The sequence below is a fragment of the Canis lupus genome, chromosome 12 (genome assembly GCF_011100685.1).
Source record: "Canis lupus familiaris isolate Mischka breed German Shepherd chromosome 12, alternate assembly UU_Cfam_GSD_1.0, whole genome shotgun sequence".
In the NCBI taxonomy this organism is placed as follows: Eukaryota; Metazoa; Chordata; class Mammalia; order Carnivora; family Canidae; genus Canis; species Canis lupus.
Genome location: NC_049233.1, coordinates 2,985,815 through 2,999,403, shown reverse-complemented (window position 1 = coordinate 2,999,403; position 13,589 = coordinate 2,985,815). Strand labels below are relative to the sequence as shown.

Here is a 13,589-nt window from a genome sequence, read left to right as displayed (position 1 = left end):
ACCAGTGACGGCGGTCGGCCAGTGGGCACATCTCCTAGAGGCGGACAACCAGGGTAACCATCTAGTCTCCAGGAGATAGCCAGGTAGAGAAAAGCTGAAACCCTTGCTCTGCAAAACACAAATACTCGGCAGAGTAGACGATCCACAGTTCCCATTTTTACAGATACGGGCCATTGTTAACAAAACCTTTATTTAAAGAAAAAAAACTTGTTCTTTATTTGATAGACCCAGGTCACAGAGCGCCCCTCCCCCCAACAAAGCATCCTTCAGCGCCACCCCCACCCCCCCTTCCCAAACAGAGGATCTGGATCTGTCTTCATTTCCTGTTAGCCTGGGCCGTACCAATAACACACTGGTTCACCTGCGGGCAGAGGTTTTAGAATAAAAATATTTTGTGAGTAACCAAAATAACAGTTTTCTCCAAGATCACCCCCCACCCCCAATATTGGGGCTGCCCTCAGAAAATACTAAAACAAAGGCTCTGAAGGCAGATTCAGCCTGGTCTCAGTTAAGGTTAGGTCTATGCCCACTAACCACACCAGGACTGGAGGAAGTGAAGAGGCCTGAGAAGGGATAGAAGCCACACACAGGAGCAGAGATAGATGGAGCCTCCATTTCCAGCAATACCATGGCCCGGACACCCCAAGCCTTCCTACCATTTAGTTGTTAATAAGTTAGATAGAACAACACTCCTTTAAGAACAAAGGCTCCTTGGAAAATAAATGATCCCAAGTCTACGCAGGATAGGTACAAGATGAGTCTAGAATAAAGACTACTGGGTCCTGTCTAAAGGACACAGGAGCCAACTTAAAGGAGCTCCCATTGGCCAATGACGGGGCAATCTGAACATCAGAAGGAATAATGACTATAAAGGATATATATCAAATCAATAAGCATCTGCAAAATGACACCTCCCAAACCAAAACTCACTTGGTCACCTTTGGAAGTTGCCAAGACATCAACTTCTAATACTGAAAATTGATAAAGAATCCTACAGGCATCACTGGGTGGCTCAGCGGTTTAGCGCCTGCCTTTGGCCCAGGATGTGATCTTGGAGACCTGGGATCAAGCCTCCCTGCATGAGGCCTGCTTCTCCCTCTGCTTGTCTCTGTCTCTCATGAATAAATAAATAAAATCTTAAAAAAAAAAAAAAAAAAAAGAATCCTACATTTATCCTGCCTTTGCTGCTACATAGACTAGATTTCAGAGTAACCAAATAAATGGCAAGGGAAAAATTCTTTGTAGAAGAGACAAGACTAATAAATGTAAAGTTACTGAGAAAATTAAACTCCTTGATGAAGTAACAAATCTAGGTACGATCATTATTCCAAAAATCACTAAGTGAAATCATTAGGTCAACAGGGAGTTTTCAAATGGTCACAAGCTGGTAACACCCAAATCTGATGATTTTTAATTCATTTAAGAGTAAAGCAATTCTAGGGATCCCTGGGTGGCGCAGCGGTTTGGCGCCTGCCTTTGGCCCAGGGCGCGATCCTGGAGACCCGGGATCGAATCCCACGTCGGGCTCCCGGTGCATGGAGCCTGCTTCTCCCTCTGCCTGTGTCTCTGCCTCTCTCTCTCTCTCTGTGTGACTATCATAAATAAATTAAAAAAAAAAAAAAAAAAGTAAAGCAATTCTAAAAAAAAAAAAAAAGTAAAGCTATTAGATATTAGGTGACTTCTGATGCAATGAAGTGTACTGTACCGTTTCAAGTTTTCTTGTCAAGAAATAAGCCTGATTCAAATCAAATTCAAATCCAAGCCCTTAAGTGTACTACTAGATAACAAAAAGTATGGAAGGAGGAGGAAGCAACTGACCAAAATCCAGAATATGGTATTTTCTATAAGACAAATGACCCTATTTCTTCAACAACAACAACAACAACAAAAAGACATAAAAGGAGGTGAGATTATTACGGATTAAAAGAAATTTTAAAAAATAAAAGAATTAAAATGAAATGGGTGGCCCTTGCTTTGATCCCAATTGGGACAAACCTAATATGTTAAAGACATTTCTGATACAATCAGGTAAAATGTAATAACATAGTAATTTAAGGATACTAAAGAGTTTATGGTGTTGGCTGTTAATGACGTTGCTATAACTTTAATTGAACTTGCAAGATAGCAAGGGAAATCCTGATCAAAGCAGAAAATCAGGGCAGGGTACCTAGGGAATGGACCACTTCTATGGCAGCAACCAATGCTTATTGGGGAGAAGACCTGAATATAGCAGAAGGGCACACCTGCCCAGAGATCCTAAATAAAGCCAGAACCCATCATAGGGCTATCCCTTTGGAAAGGAGCAGCCAGAGAAAAAAATCACCCTCCAGAGACAGACAGTAAAGAAACTTTACTGAAAGGAGCATAAGTCTCCTAGAGAATTCATGGCATGGCCTTCTATTTAATGTTTAAGTGGGTCTTGGAATCTGGATTCACTCTACTCGGAATGGTCTGAAAAACTTTTTTTTTTTTTTTTTTTTTTTGAGAGAGAGAATGTGTGCACATGAGGAGCAGAGGGTAGAAGGGGAGGAAGAGAGAATCTTAAGCGGGCTCCATGCGATGTGGGGCTTGACCTCATGACCCCAAGATCATGACCTGAACCATAATCAAGAGTCGGGCGCTTAACCAACTGAGCCACCCAGGCGCCCGTATCCAAGTCTCTTATGATCCAGCAATCCCATTTCCAGGAATCTCCCTAGATAGCTATAACTGAACAAATACAAAATGACATCTATGTATAAGGTTAGTCAACGTGGCCTTGTTTGTAATAGAGAAAAGAGTGGAAACAACCCAAGTGTCCAGTAGAGGGAACTGGTGGATAAACTTTGGTGCAGCCACACAGCGGAGTCCTAGGCAGACATCAAAATAATGGGGTAATCTCTGTGTGCTGGTGGGAGAGTAATCCCAGGAATGTCTGTTTAGCAAAACAAAGTACAGAACAACATACATATATGAAAAAATAGATGTCTTCTATATAAGAGGTAAGGGAATAATATGCATGTTGCTTCTATTTGCAAGAAGAAACACTGAAAGGATAAGTAAAATGATAAATGACAAAAATGACTGCCTCTACCAGGACAGGTAGGGAGAATGGGGTACACACGGGAGATGGTAAAACTTCCATGTTGTGCATAGCTTTTATACAGTTTTGACCTCTTAACTACCTATTTTTAAAAAATAAAAACCCCAAAACCCAATAGCTAAAAATGGATTCAGAGAGGTAGTGTCCCAGATGCCCGGCAAATGTGAATCCTTTCCAGATGAATGTGCCCTTGGCCTAAAGGACTGAATGGATCCCTAAAGGGTCAGAATGGAGAAGCCTACAAGCATCCAGGAGTCCTGACAGGGCCTGGGCCTGGTGGTAACTGCACCTTGGAGGCAAAGCGTAGGGAGTTGAGGGACTCAGAGACGTTCTCTTCTAGGGGAGAAATGTTCACGAACATGAGCCTGTAGAGAGAGAAGTGGGAGCCAAACCCCAACATCAGTGGCTGGGTGGAGCCTGCACCAGGTTCCCACTATTTCCCCTTTCCCACCCCTGATCCCAGCCTCACAGTCTCCAGCCAACCCCTTCTGTCTGTCCCTTTCACTCACATCTTAGCGCTGCCACCCAGAGAGTTCTGCAGCAGGTAGGTGAGTTTGCTGTTCCGGTAAGGAATATGGGACTCCTAGAGGGTTGAAGGACATAGGTGATTAGGATAGGAGCACCCCAACCTACCCCAGGTCCCACTGGCCCTCATCCCCATTCCTACCTTGTTGCTCAAGGCCATGATGACCAGCCCCAGGGTGGACAAGCTGCTGTTAATGGCTTGTGTTTCCCGAAGGCGTTCCCGCTCCCCAGGGCCAAGGGCTAAGCTGGGGTCTAGCCGCTCACTACCAGCCAGGTCCACAAGGTTGAGGGAGGCCCCACACTGCAGGCCTCGTCCGGTGTGCTCCCCAGAGATCTGCAGCTGGAACACGCTGTGACTACGAGATGATCGCTCATTCTGGGACGTGCGGGCCACTGCCCGGTTCTGGTGGGCCAGATGGAGCAGGGCCTCCACCTGGGGTGGGGGTAGCAAAGGGCAAAAGCAGGCTGGGAATCAGCAGACAGCTATGTCAGTAGCAAGGAACCAGAGCACCCTAAGCTTTCTTTCTAGCCACTGAAGAGGCAAAATGACTAAGTAAAATGCACGGTGTGTCTGAGAGTACCAAGGAGGAGAATAAAGCAAAGTAACGAGTGTGTGAAGGTAGGGTGAGGGTTGCAATCTTAGACAAGATGGCCAGGGACAGCTTCAGTGCCTGGAGACAGCAGAGCGGCTAGAGCTATAGTAGGAATGAGGCCTGAGATGCGGTGGGTGGGGGCCAGGAAGCCTTCGGCCACATGCACCACTCTACCCCCTCGTTCCCAAAGGCAGACAAATTTATCCTGTGGCCCATAGGCCAAAACTGATGTGACCACCCACCCACGCAACCTGCCCTTCCTCCATCCTCCCACTCTCTCCTGTTCCTTTTCCATCCACCTGCACCTTGTGCCCCCTCCATCCGCTCTTCCCCGTTCTCCAGCCCCAGAGGCCCTCAGTCCTTACCTCCTTCTCACAGGAGACAGGAACGTATCGGGCATTGGTGACAGTAAGCTCCTCACTCCCAGGCCCTGCCCGGCGGATCTCACACTCCCCGCCCTGGCCCTTCCGGGGCCCAGTGGCCAGCAGGTCTCGGACAGTCTCATTATAGATCTCCACGTAGCTTGCCACAAAGCTGTAGGTCCAGCCCTGGCCGCCCAGCTCCTGGGCCACGGAGAAGAGGTGCCGCAGGGCCCGAGGGATCAGGCCCTCCACCTGGGGGTCTCTCCCAGGCCCACCCTCCATTGTGAAGGTCTTGCCACTGCCTGTCTGGCCATAGGCAAAGATGCATACTGGGTAGCCGTCCAGGGCTGACTGGACAAGCATGGCAATCTCCTCAAACACTTCATCCTGCCCACTCCCTGGGGGGAATACCCGGTCAAAGGAGAAGTCGTGGCGGGTGGCAGGGGCTGGCGCCCCACTCAGGGTCCCACGGCGCTCATCACACCGGGAAACGCTGAGGCGTGTGGGCAGATCAGCGGGCCCGCCAGGGCCAGAGGGAAACAGGAGGTAGCCAGGGGGTGGGGTGGGCTCCCCTGGAAGGACAGGGCGGACCCGGCAGAACACGCGGATGTTGCCTTTGAGTTCCTGTAGCTGGTTGTGTAGTCGCCGGCGCTCCATCTCTAGCCCGTGGAGACGTTCTCCTTGCTCCACCAGGAGGGCCGCCTGGCTTGTGGCCTCCTGGCGCAGAGATGCCACCTCTGCTTGGCTGCCCGACAGAGCTGCTTCTGATGCCTGCAACCGCCTCTGTCCGGAACAGAATGGACAGAGAGAGTGAGACACTGAGGAGTAAGGACAAGTCACGATGATGTGGGGTGGTGGCGGTAGGGTGGTCCCTGTCCCCAGGGACTGAGTCTGCCAGGGAAAGAGGTAAGAAAATAGGAACCAGGGTCCCAGATTAGGGAGTGCTATGGAAAGAGCCAAAAGGGGCACAAGGACAATGATACCCAAAAGTATAGGAATACGCCAACAAAAAGACAGAGAATGGAAGGAACATTCCACAAAGAGGGAAGTGCATATGCAAACTGCCCCAAACAGATGATTAAATCATTTGATAAATGACAAGTAATTCCATCTAGTAGGGAGAAGTGGGGCAGAAAGCAAGATACAGGAGTGAGCAGGGGTGGAGAAGGACAGAGGACAGAAGGACAGAGGAATACTGCTGGAGAGGTGGTCAGGGACTCCCAACCCCCAGAGACTTCAGGGTAACCCAGAAAGGTGGGCTGGCGTTTGCTGAGACGATGGCCCTTACCTCCTGCTCCTCCAGCCGGGCAGCCAGTCCCCTCCGCTCCTCCTGCAATTCTAACTGTTCTTTCTGGAGCTCTCGCAACAAGCCCTCCTGTGTGCACTGCTGCTCTTCCAATTCCAGGACACGGGCCCTGAGGCTCCCCAACTCCTGCTGGCCCTGCTCAGCCTGGGCCTGCACCCTGGCCAACTCCCCTTCCAGTGTCCTACACTCTGCCCCCCGGGCCTTGGCCTGTTGTTGGGCCTCCCTGAGTTGGTCCTGCAGCTGTTGGTTCTCCTGGGCCAGTGTCTGAGTCCTCTCACGGCAGCATTTCAGCTCTGCATTTAGGTCACACAACTGACCCTTTAAGTCCCAGGCCGGACGCTTGGTGGGTTTCCTCCCTCCCACCATTGGAGGGGCAGCTGCTGAGATGGACATAGAAAGGGCAAAGGTCAGGGAGGTCGTGGCTTTCCCTCTCTGCCCCCCTCCTAGCCTTTAAAGCCTCCACACCTGATGCTACATCTCTTTCCCCTCCAGACAGGGAGGGAATCAAACAGATTTTTAGGGGAGTCCTCACCACCTCTTCTCTTCCCGCTCCTAGCCTCTCACCCAATGGTTATGGCAGTCACCTACCTCCAGGCTTCTGGGCAGGAACAGCAGGGCCCGATTTCTGATTCTTCAGCACTAGAGAATTGGAGAGTGAACATAAGGAATCACAGCACCAGTATCCTTCTACCTCCATCACCCTCCCTTTCCACATACTCCGAATCTCTTCCCAGCCCCCACTCTGAAGCACTATTACCCGTGGCAATCGCTGTGGAACATCGGGGTCCTGTCTTCTTGGGAACTTTTGGAGCTGTTGGGAGATGGGAGCAGAAAAAAGTAGAACAATCAGTCTCAGGATGGCATGAGCTCTGGCTGGGCCAGGGGCAGAGAGATTGCTTTCTCTGAGGGTGAGAAATAAGATAACTTCCCTCATCCCTGAAATCTGGCCAGCTTCTAAAGATATCCCTCCCATGACCAGAAATTACTCAAGACACCAAGGAGTAAGTTGGACCAAGATAAGCAAAAAGAGCAGGGAGCAGAACTGGGTTAAGTATGCTACCACTTATAATAATAAAATGTTGGAGAACATGTCCAGATTTGCTTGAACATTCATAAATTGGCCCTGGAAGGGACAAGGCAGTTGTCCCTGGGGAGGGGAACTGGGTGGCTGGCAGACAGGGGTCGGAGGGAAACTTTCCACTGTATAATGCATTTTGTGCGTTTGGAATTTGGGGGTGGTGGGCAGAGGGAGAGGGGGAGAGAGAACCCCAAGCAGGCTACACACCCAGTGTGGAGCCTGACACAGGGTTCCATCTCATGAGATGGGAGACTTGACTTGAGGCGAAATCAAGAGTCGGATGCTTAACCCACTGAGCCACCCAGCCCGCCCCTTGTGCCTTTGTAATTCTGAAACAAGTGAAACCTATTACTTATCCAAAATTAGCTAAAATTGAAAGAAAAGAAATAAGTGAGTTGAAGAGCGCTGGACTTTCATGCCCTTGGTTTCTGCCCATTCATAGAGCCCACCTGTGATCTGGTTTTGTGTCTGTGTTCTTGCAGTGAGGGCTGGTGCTCTGGATTGGGATGTGGCAATTTTAGTCACTGTATCCAGTCCTCGTGTCCTTTTCTGGAGGTAGACAAGAATGGAGTCCATTTAGTCTCTCTCACTGGCTTAGACACACTCTCTCTCTCACACACACACACACACACACACACACACACGTGCATGCAAAGCTTTCCAAACCCAGCTTACCTTCTCAGGCTCTAAGGCATCCTCCATCTGGTCAGGCCCCCTCTTAAACCTTGTTCCAGGGAGAGGCAGCCGAGAAGGAGCCTTGACCAGGGGTCTCTTCAGCTCTATGTTCCCCCTCACTTCCAACAAGGGGGACCTCTGCTGGGAAAAGAGAGACCCTTCAGACAACCCTTGGAGCCCAAAAGTCCTAAGAACTCCCCTTCCTGTTCTAGCCTAATTATCAACCACCATCAAGTACTGACTGAGTACCTCTCGTGTACAAACCGGGGCCCACGGATTATGTACCAGCCAAAAGGCACAGATAGAAGTGCAACATGATGCAAAAGAGGGAGAAATCTCTACGGGAAGAGCTGGACAGACGCTGGACCTCAGCTAACTCTCAGGGTAGTACCTACACAGGCAGAGAGAAATGGACACTCTTTTCAGAAGGCAAAACTTCAAACATGCACATGATATATGGCTGGGAAATCAACAGGCTCTTTCAGCTAGAATGTAGGATCACAGTTAAGGGAGAGACTGGAAAATGGGTAAGGCTGAAGACTAGATGATGGGAGGAACAGGTAACATTTTATTTTTATTTTTATTTATTTATTTATTTTGAGAGGCTCCACACCCAGCAGGAGCCCCATGTGGGGCTCGATCTCACGACCCTGAGATCAATCATGACCTGAGCCGAAACCAAGAGCCTGATGCTCAACTGAGCCACCCGGGCACCTCAAGCGGGTAACATTTTAGAAATTGTTTTAAATGCTTCATCTGTATCAACTTAATCCTTATAGGAGCCCACTGAGAAGGTGCTATTATTAGCCTTATTTCACAGATGAGGAAGGAAGGCATCTAGAGGTAAAATAGCTTATCTAAGTTCATCAGTGAGTAAAAGATAGAGCCACGGTTAAAATCTAGACAGTCTGGTTCTGGAGGCCATGCGTGTCTTTAATGCCAGGCAAAGGAGTTTAGGCTTTAGCCTCATTTATGTGGAGAACCAGATATAGTTTCTGGTCAGGCATGTGAAAAGTATACAAAAGAGCCTACTTAAAAAAAATAGAGTTAGGTCAGCCTGGGTGGCTCAGCAGTTTAGTGCCGCCTTTGGCCCAGGGCGTGATCCTGGAGACCCGGGATTGAGTCCCACATCAGACTCCCTGCATGGAGCCTGCTTCTTCCTCTGTCTCTCCCTCTGCTTGTGTCTCTGCCTCTGCCTCTCTCTCTCTCTCTGTGCGTCTCTCATGAATAAATAAATAAAATCTTTTTTAAAAAAAAAAGAGTTACAAGTAGGCCGACTTGCATGAAGAGAACTAAGAAGCAGCATGACACATGTACCACCAAAGTACAGGTATTGGGCGGGGGCAGTGGGAGAGATCCTCTCCTAAGCACTGCAATTTGGTGCTTAGAGATTATATTATGTCCACTCCATGGCTACTCTCGACTAGGGTGACCAACTATTCTAATTTGCCCAGGACTAAAGGGTTTCTCAGGACAGAGAACTTTTCCATGCTAAAACCAGGTCCTTAATTATGCAAACCCTGCTCCTATCTGACCATCAGGAGAGTAATATGTATACAGATCAATGTTTAATCTTCACTATAGTTAACTTTTAATTCCAAGGCTAGTCTCTCTGCCCTTTGGCTCACTTTATTCACTCAATACTCTTAGTGCTCACTATGCCAGAAAATGATTTGGGTTTGGGAATAATAGATGTTATCCCTGCCCTCAAAATACTCAGGGAAAATGGAGAAGAGAAGCATTTTTAATATTTTTTTTTCAATTTTTATTTATTTATGATAGTCACAGAGAGAGAGAGAGAGGCAGAGAAGCATTTTTAAAGAGATTATTAAAATTTTACTGAGTGGTATCATAAAAAAAGTATACCCCAAGGAGGGAATGAGCATGTAGTTCAGATGCGGAGAGTGTCAGAGAACACCTCTAAAAAGTCTTTTTAGGCAAAACCTGGATGATGAGAAAGACTTAGCCAGGGGACCTGGGCCAAGGAGGAGCCTCCCAGGCAGAAAGCAAGGACGGGTGCATGCAAGGATGCCAAGTTGTTCTGTTCAGCTGACACATGGAGTGTGCATGGCAGGCAGTATGCCATGATAAGGAGTCTAGCATTTACTGAAGGCAAGAGGGACCCTGATGGTGGTTTTTAGTTAGGAGAGTAGTAAGACTAGATTTGTACCAAAAAAGTAGTGTGAAGCAATGTGAAGAAGTAGATGATGAGGGATATGACAGGTAGAGAAAATTCATCATTCCTTTCTTCCTTCATCCAATAAGGATTTGTTGCACTAAGATTTGTTGCAAGACTGCTCTGGACCAGACATTGTTCTAGAAGGTGAGGTGAGTGTAATGAACAAAATCCCTGCCCTTCCAGACAGGTTCCCTGTAGGGAGCCTGATGTGGGACTCGATCCCAAGACCCCAGGATCACCCGAGCCGAAGGAGATGCTCAACCACTGAGCCACCCATGTGCCCCTCAAAGGTTTGTTTATTAAGGACAACTCCAAAGAGTACAGTATTAATTCTCTTCCCATCTGTGATATAGAGCCAGACACAATGACTCCCAACTATCCACAATGAAAAGCATAAGAGAAATGCTTCCCTTCCATGTATACATCAGACTCCAGTCCTTCATCTATCTATTGGGAAAGAATCCTATCAATCCTTCCATTTCTCCTCTACACCATCAACTTTTCACTCTACTGGATCATTCCTATCTGTATTATAACACATGCTATTATTTCTTCCAAACTGAAAAGAGTTTCTTGACTCTGCTTTACCTGTCAGCTTTTTGTTACTCTCTGCAGCAAAACCCTTAAGTGTTCACTAGAATATTGACCATGTCCAGATTCTCTCCTAAACTCATCCCAATCAGGCCTTCACTCTCACTGTGTCATCAAAACTACTCTCCTTGAGGTCACAAGTACATTGTGTGTTGCTATGTCAACTCTGCATCTTCCTGCTTCTTGACCTATCACAGCATTTGATAGAGCTGCTCACTCTCACGTCCTTAATACACTTTCTTCATTGAGCTTCCAGGAGACCATCCTCTCTTGGTTTCCCCATCTCTCACGGCAGGTCCTCCTCATCTTTCCAAACTTTAATGATGGTCTTTCTATTCTCTATCCACATTCCAGTGCACTCTCATCCATACGCTGACAACTCCAAGATTTATACCTCTAGCCCAGACCTTGTTCCTGAACTTCTATGCAACTACCTTCTCAATGTCTCCACTTGGAAGTCCAATAAACGTGTCAAACTTACATCCAAATGGACTTTCTAATGTCCAAATCCCTTTCGAACTTGGTCCTCTTACAGCTTTCTCCATCCCAGTTGATATATATCTTTCAGTTGTTCAAGCCAAAAAATCCCAAGTCTTCTCATTCTCTTACATACCACATCTAATGTCAGCAAAGGATGACAGAACTGACCACATGTTACTACTTCCACTGCTACAACCCCGATCCATGTCAGCATCACCTCTCAGGTTATCATTCTCCACTGGTTATCAACTGGGGGTGATTTGACTCCCTAGGGGGCATTTGATGAGGTCCGGAGACAGTTTGACATTGATTAGGTGGGAGTTGCTACTGACATCTAGTGGGCAGAGGCCAGGAATGCTGCTACCATCAGACCATGTATAGGACAGCCCCTACAGTAAAAATGTCAATAGTATGGAAGTTGAGAAAAACTGCTGTATTCCTTCCTAACAGTCCTCCTTGTTTCTTTCCTTACCCTTGATGTTTACTCTCAGTGTGGCAGCTAGAGTGATCCTCTTAAAATGTAAGACAGATCTTACCTGCTTAAAACCATCCAAAAGTCAAGGGCCTCACAACAAAGCCCCAACAAGAAGCAATGGGGTCGACAATCCCACTCTCCATGCTCTGACTTCCCCTCCCACAATTTGCCCCCTTGCTCACTCCATTTTAGCTTTTGCTACACAATTCTTGAAGGACTTTGCTCTAGCAGATTCCCTCTGCCTGGAACGCTCTTCCCTCAGTAATCACTAGCCTTTGTCCATCATCTTGTTCAAAGCACTTATTCAACTTTCATCTTCATAATGGAGCTTACTAAGACCACCCTATTTAATACTGTATCCTGCAAGTTGGCCTCCCCTCCTCTTCCTTAATCTGCTCAAGTTTTTCCTTCTGTTCATAGCATTCATCACTTTGAAATAGAGTTATGTAACTTATATTTCCTGGCTCCCCACAGAATGGCAGCTTCTCATAGAATGGCATCTGTAGGGACGACAGGGATTTGTCTTGTTTGTTGCTGCATCCCAAGTATCTACCACTGTGCCTGGTACACAGTAGGTGCTCAGTAAATATGAGAAGGCTTCTACTGTTTTTCACGGTCACATCATACTCATCTGCTCTTTAGCTGTCGGGATACAAACAATATCTCTTCAGTCTGAAACCTGCTTTGGGTAAATCTGAATGTGAAATACTAGCAAACAGAGGATCCAGGCAGGAGCATTTCTCTGGCACCAAAAGTCAATACACTCTGGCTGTCACACATCTCTCTCGACTGGAGAGGGGAGGCTGCTGATGGTTGTGAAGTGCAGTAGGGCCACCGATAAGAGAAGAAACTAAGTCCCAGGGGCAGAGATCTCTGTAAAACCTGACGAAGGAGAGAGAATGAGGAATCCTTCAGTTCAGATTACCGCATTCCCTCTATCCCCTTCCCGCCCTCCGAAGCGACAGCAACCGGAGAGAACAGGAAAGATCATCAGCGCGGATTTGGCCTCAGGCACCACTTCCCCGAGGGAGACGGAATCTCAGAACTCCTCTCAATCACACACTGCAATCGCTGGCAGGAATGGAGAGGTGGGTACAGAGTCAGATAAGCCCGAGAATTCGAAATCGAAAAATCCTGGAGACATCAATCAGAGCGGGGAGGGCTGGCAGACGTGCACCCCGACGCCCCGGGGCTGCTCCCAGCCCTCTCCCTCCCGCCTGTCCCCTGCGCGAGGACGCACGGGCCTCTGCTCTCCACGAGGCAGGACCGAGGCCGGCCGGGGGCCGGGGGCTCGCCAGCGTCGCGGGCAGGAGACCCCTCGCGGCCCTACTCACCTGCGGCTCCATGGCCAGCACCGGCCCACACGCGCCAGGGGCGCCCGCCGGAAGAGGACAGGGCGCCGGGGCTTCCGGGACCCGCGTTCTCTCTCCGGCTTGCGACACAAGCCACGCGTGTGCGGGGCTCCGGGGCTCCCGACCGACGCCACACCCGCCACTTTTGAATTCCAACCGTCGCCACCCTTCTCACCTCCCTCCGCACGCAAGGGCCAATCGTCGCCGTCGCCACGGCCGAGACCAATCGCAGCGCCCCCTGCCTCTGGAGGCCACACCCCGCCAGGCCGGCACCTTCCCCTTCCTGCTTCGCCGGCGCGCGGGAGGCAGGAGGTTAGTCACACTTCCGGCTGCCCTCCCACCTCTCTCGCCCACCCCGCCTCCAGCCGGGGTCGGGCTGCACTTCCGCTCGGCTCCCGGCTGCAGCACGTCACGTCAGAGCATTCCCGGACGGCGCCGCGCGAACTCAGCGGGGTGGGGGCGGGGACGCTGGGAGAAAGGAATCACGCGAGAGCACACGGGACTCGCTTAGGGGGAGGGACGCGACGGGGCAGCCCCCGCCCCCAGCGAGTGCGGCGGGGAGCACCCCCGTTACCCCCGGCCGCGTCTGTGCGATTAGGGTTCGTGACTCGGCGCCTCGCCGCGGAGGCGAGGTCCCTAAAGCTCCCGGGAAGTGGGAGCAGGAGCCCGCCGGTGGCGTGAGAGTGGCCGCGTCTACCCCCTCCCCAGTCATTTTGGCATTTCCCCCCAAACCTAGGGACTTGAGGTGCAGCTTGGCGCTCCTGGAAGCCCGACAGTGGGGATTCGAGGCTCAGAGGGGTTTTCCCTGCAGTCCCCCTCGGCACCCCATGTCCTCGGTACCTGGGCGCCGGTACCGGTGCTGGAGCTGCCTTAGGGCTCCGGAGCCTCCAT

At 49.6% G+C, this 13,589-nt stretch overlaps 1 protein-coding gene across 5 annotated transcripts; it reads right to left on the bottom strand.

The window, feature by feature from the left end:
* Positions 1 to 276: 276 nt before the first annotated feature.
* KIFC1 (kinesin family member C1) lies at positions 277 to 13,028 on the bottom strand. 5 transcript variants are annotated; one of them, XM_038553719.1, is made up of 11 exons: positions 12,272 to 12,352; positions 7,622 to 7,759; positions 7,396 to 7,495; positions 6,626 to 6,679; positions 6,457 to 6,507; positions 5,851 to 6,248; positions 4,566 to 5,345; positions 3,750 to 4,040; positions 3,592 to 3,665; positions 3,372 to 3,447; positions 277 to 361 (listed from the first exon to the last, which is right to left on the bottom strand). In XM_038553719.1, the coding sequence occupies exons 1-11, from the start codon at positions 12,335 to 12,337 to the stop codon at positions 317 to 319; spliced, it is 2,073 nt and encodes a 690-aa protein (XP_038409647.1). In that variant the 5' UTR covers positions 12,338 to 12,352; the 3' UTR covers positions 277 to 316. The 5 variants fall into 5 exon arrangements, with proteins under 5 accessions (XP_038409647.1, XP_038409649.1, XP_038409648.1 ...); XM_038553721.1 differs by lacking the exons at positions 277 to 361; positions 12,272 to 12,352 and adding exons at positions 11,974 to 12,228; positions 12,681 to 12,807 and having other exon boundaries at positions 2,401 to 3,447; XM_038553720.1 differs by lacking the exons at positions 277 to 361; positions 12,272 to 12,352 and adding an exon at positions 12,874 to 13,028 and having other exon boundaries at positions 2,401 to 3,447.
* Between the last annotated feature and the right edge of the window lie 561 nt (positions 13,029 to 13,589).

Excerpts from the sequence above, each read along its gene's own strand:
- KIFC1 (XM_038553719.1), bottom strand. The coding sequence starts at position 12,337 with ATGATCTTTCCTGTTCTCTCCGGTTGCTGTCGCTTCGGAGGGCGGGAA. Across the intron at positions 7,760-12,271 it reads AAGGGGATAGAGGGAATGCG|AGGTCCCCCTTGTTGGAAGT; the intron begins GTAATCTGAACT and ends TTTTCCCAGCAG. Across the intron at positions 6,249-6,456 it reads TCCTGCCCAGAAGCCTGGAG|CAGCTGCCCCTCCAATGGTG; the intron begins GTAGGTGACTGC and ends TGTCCATCTCAG.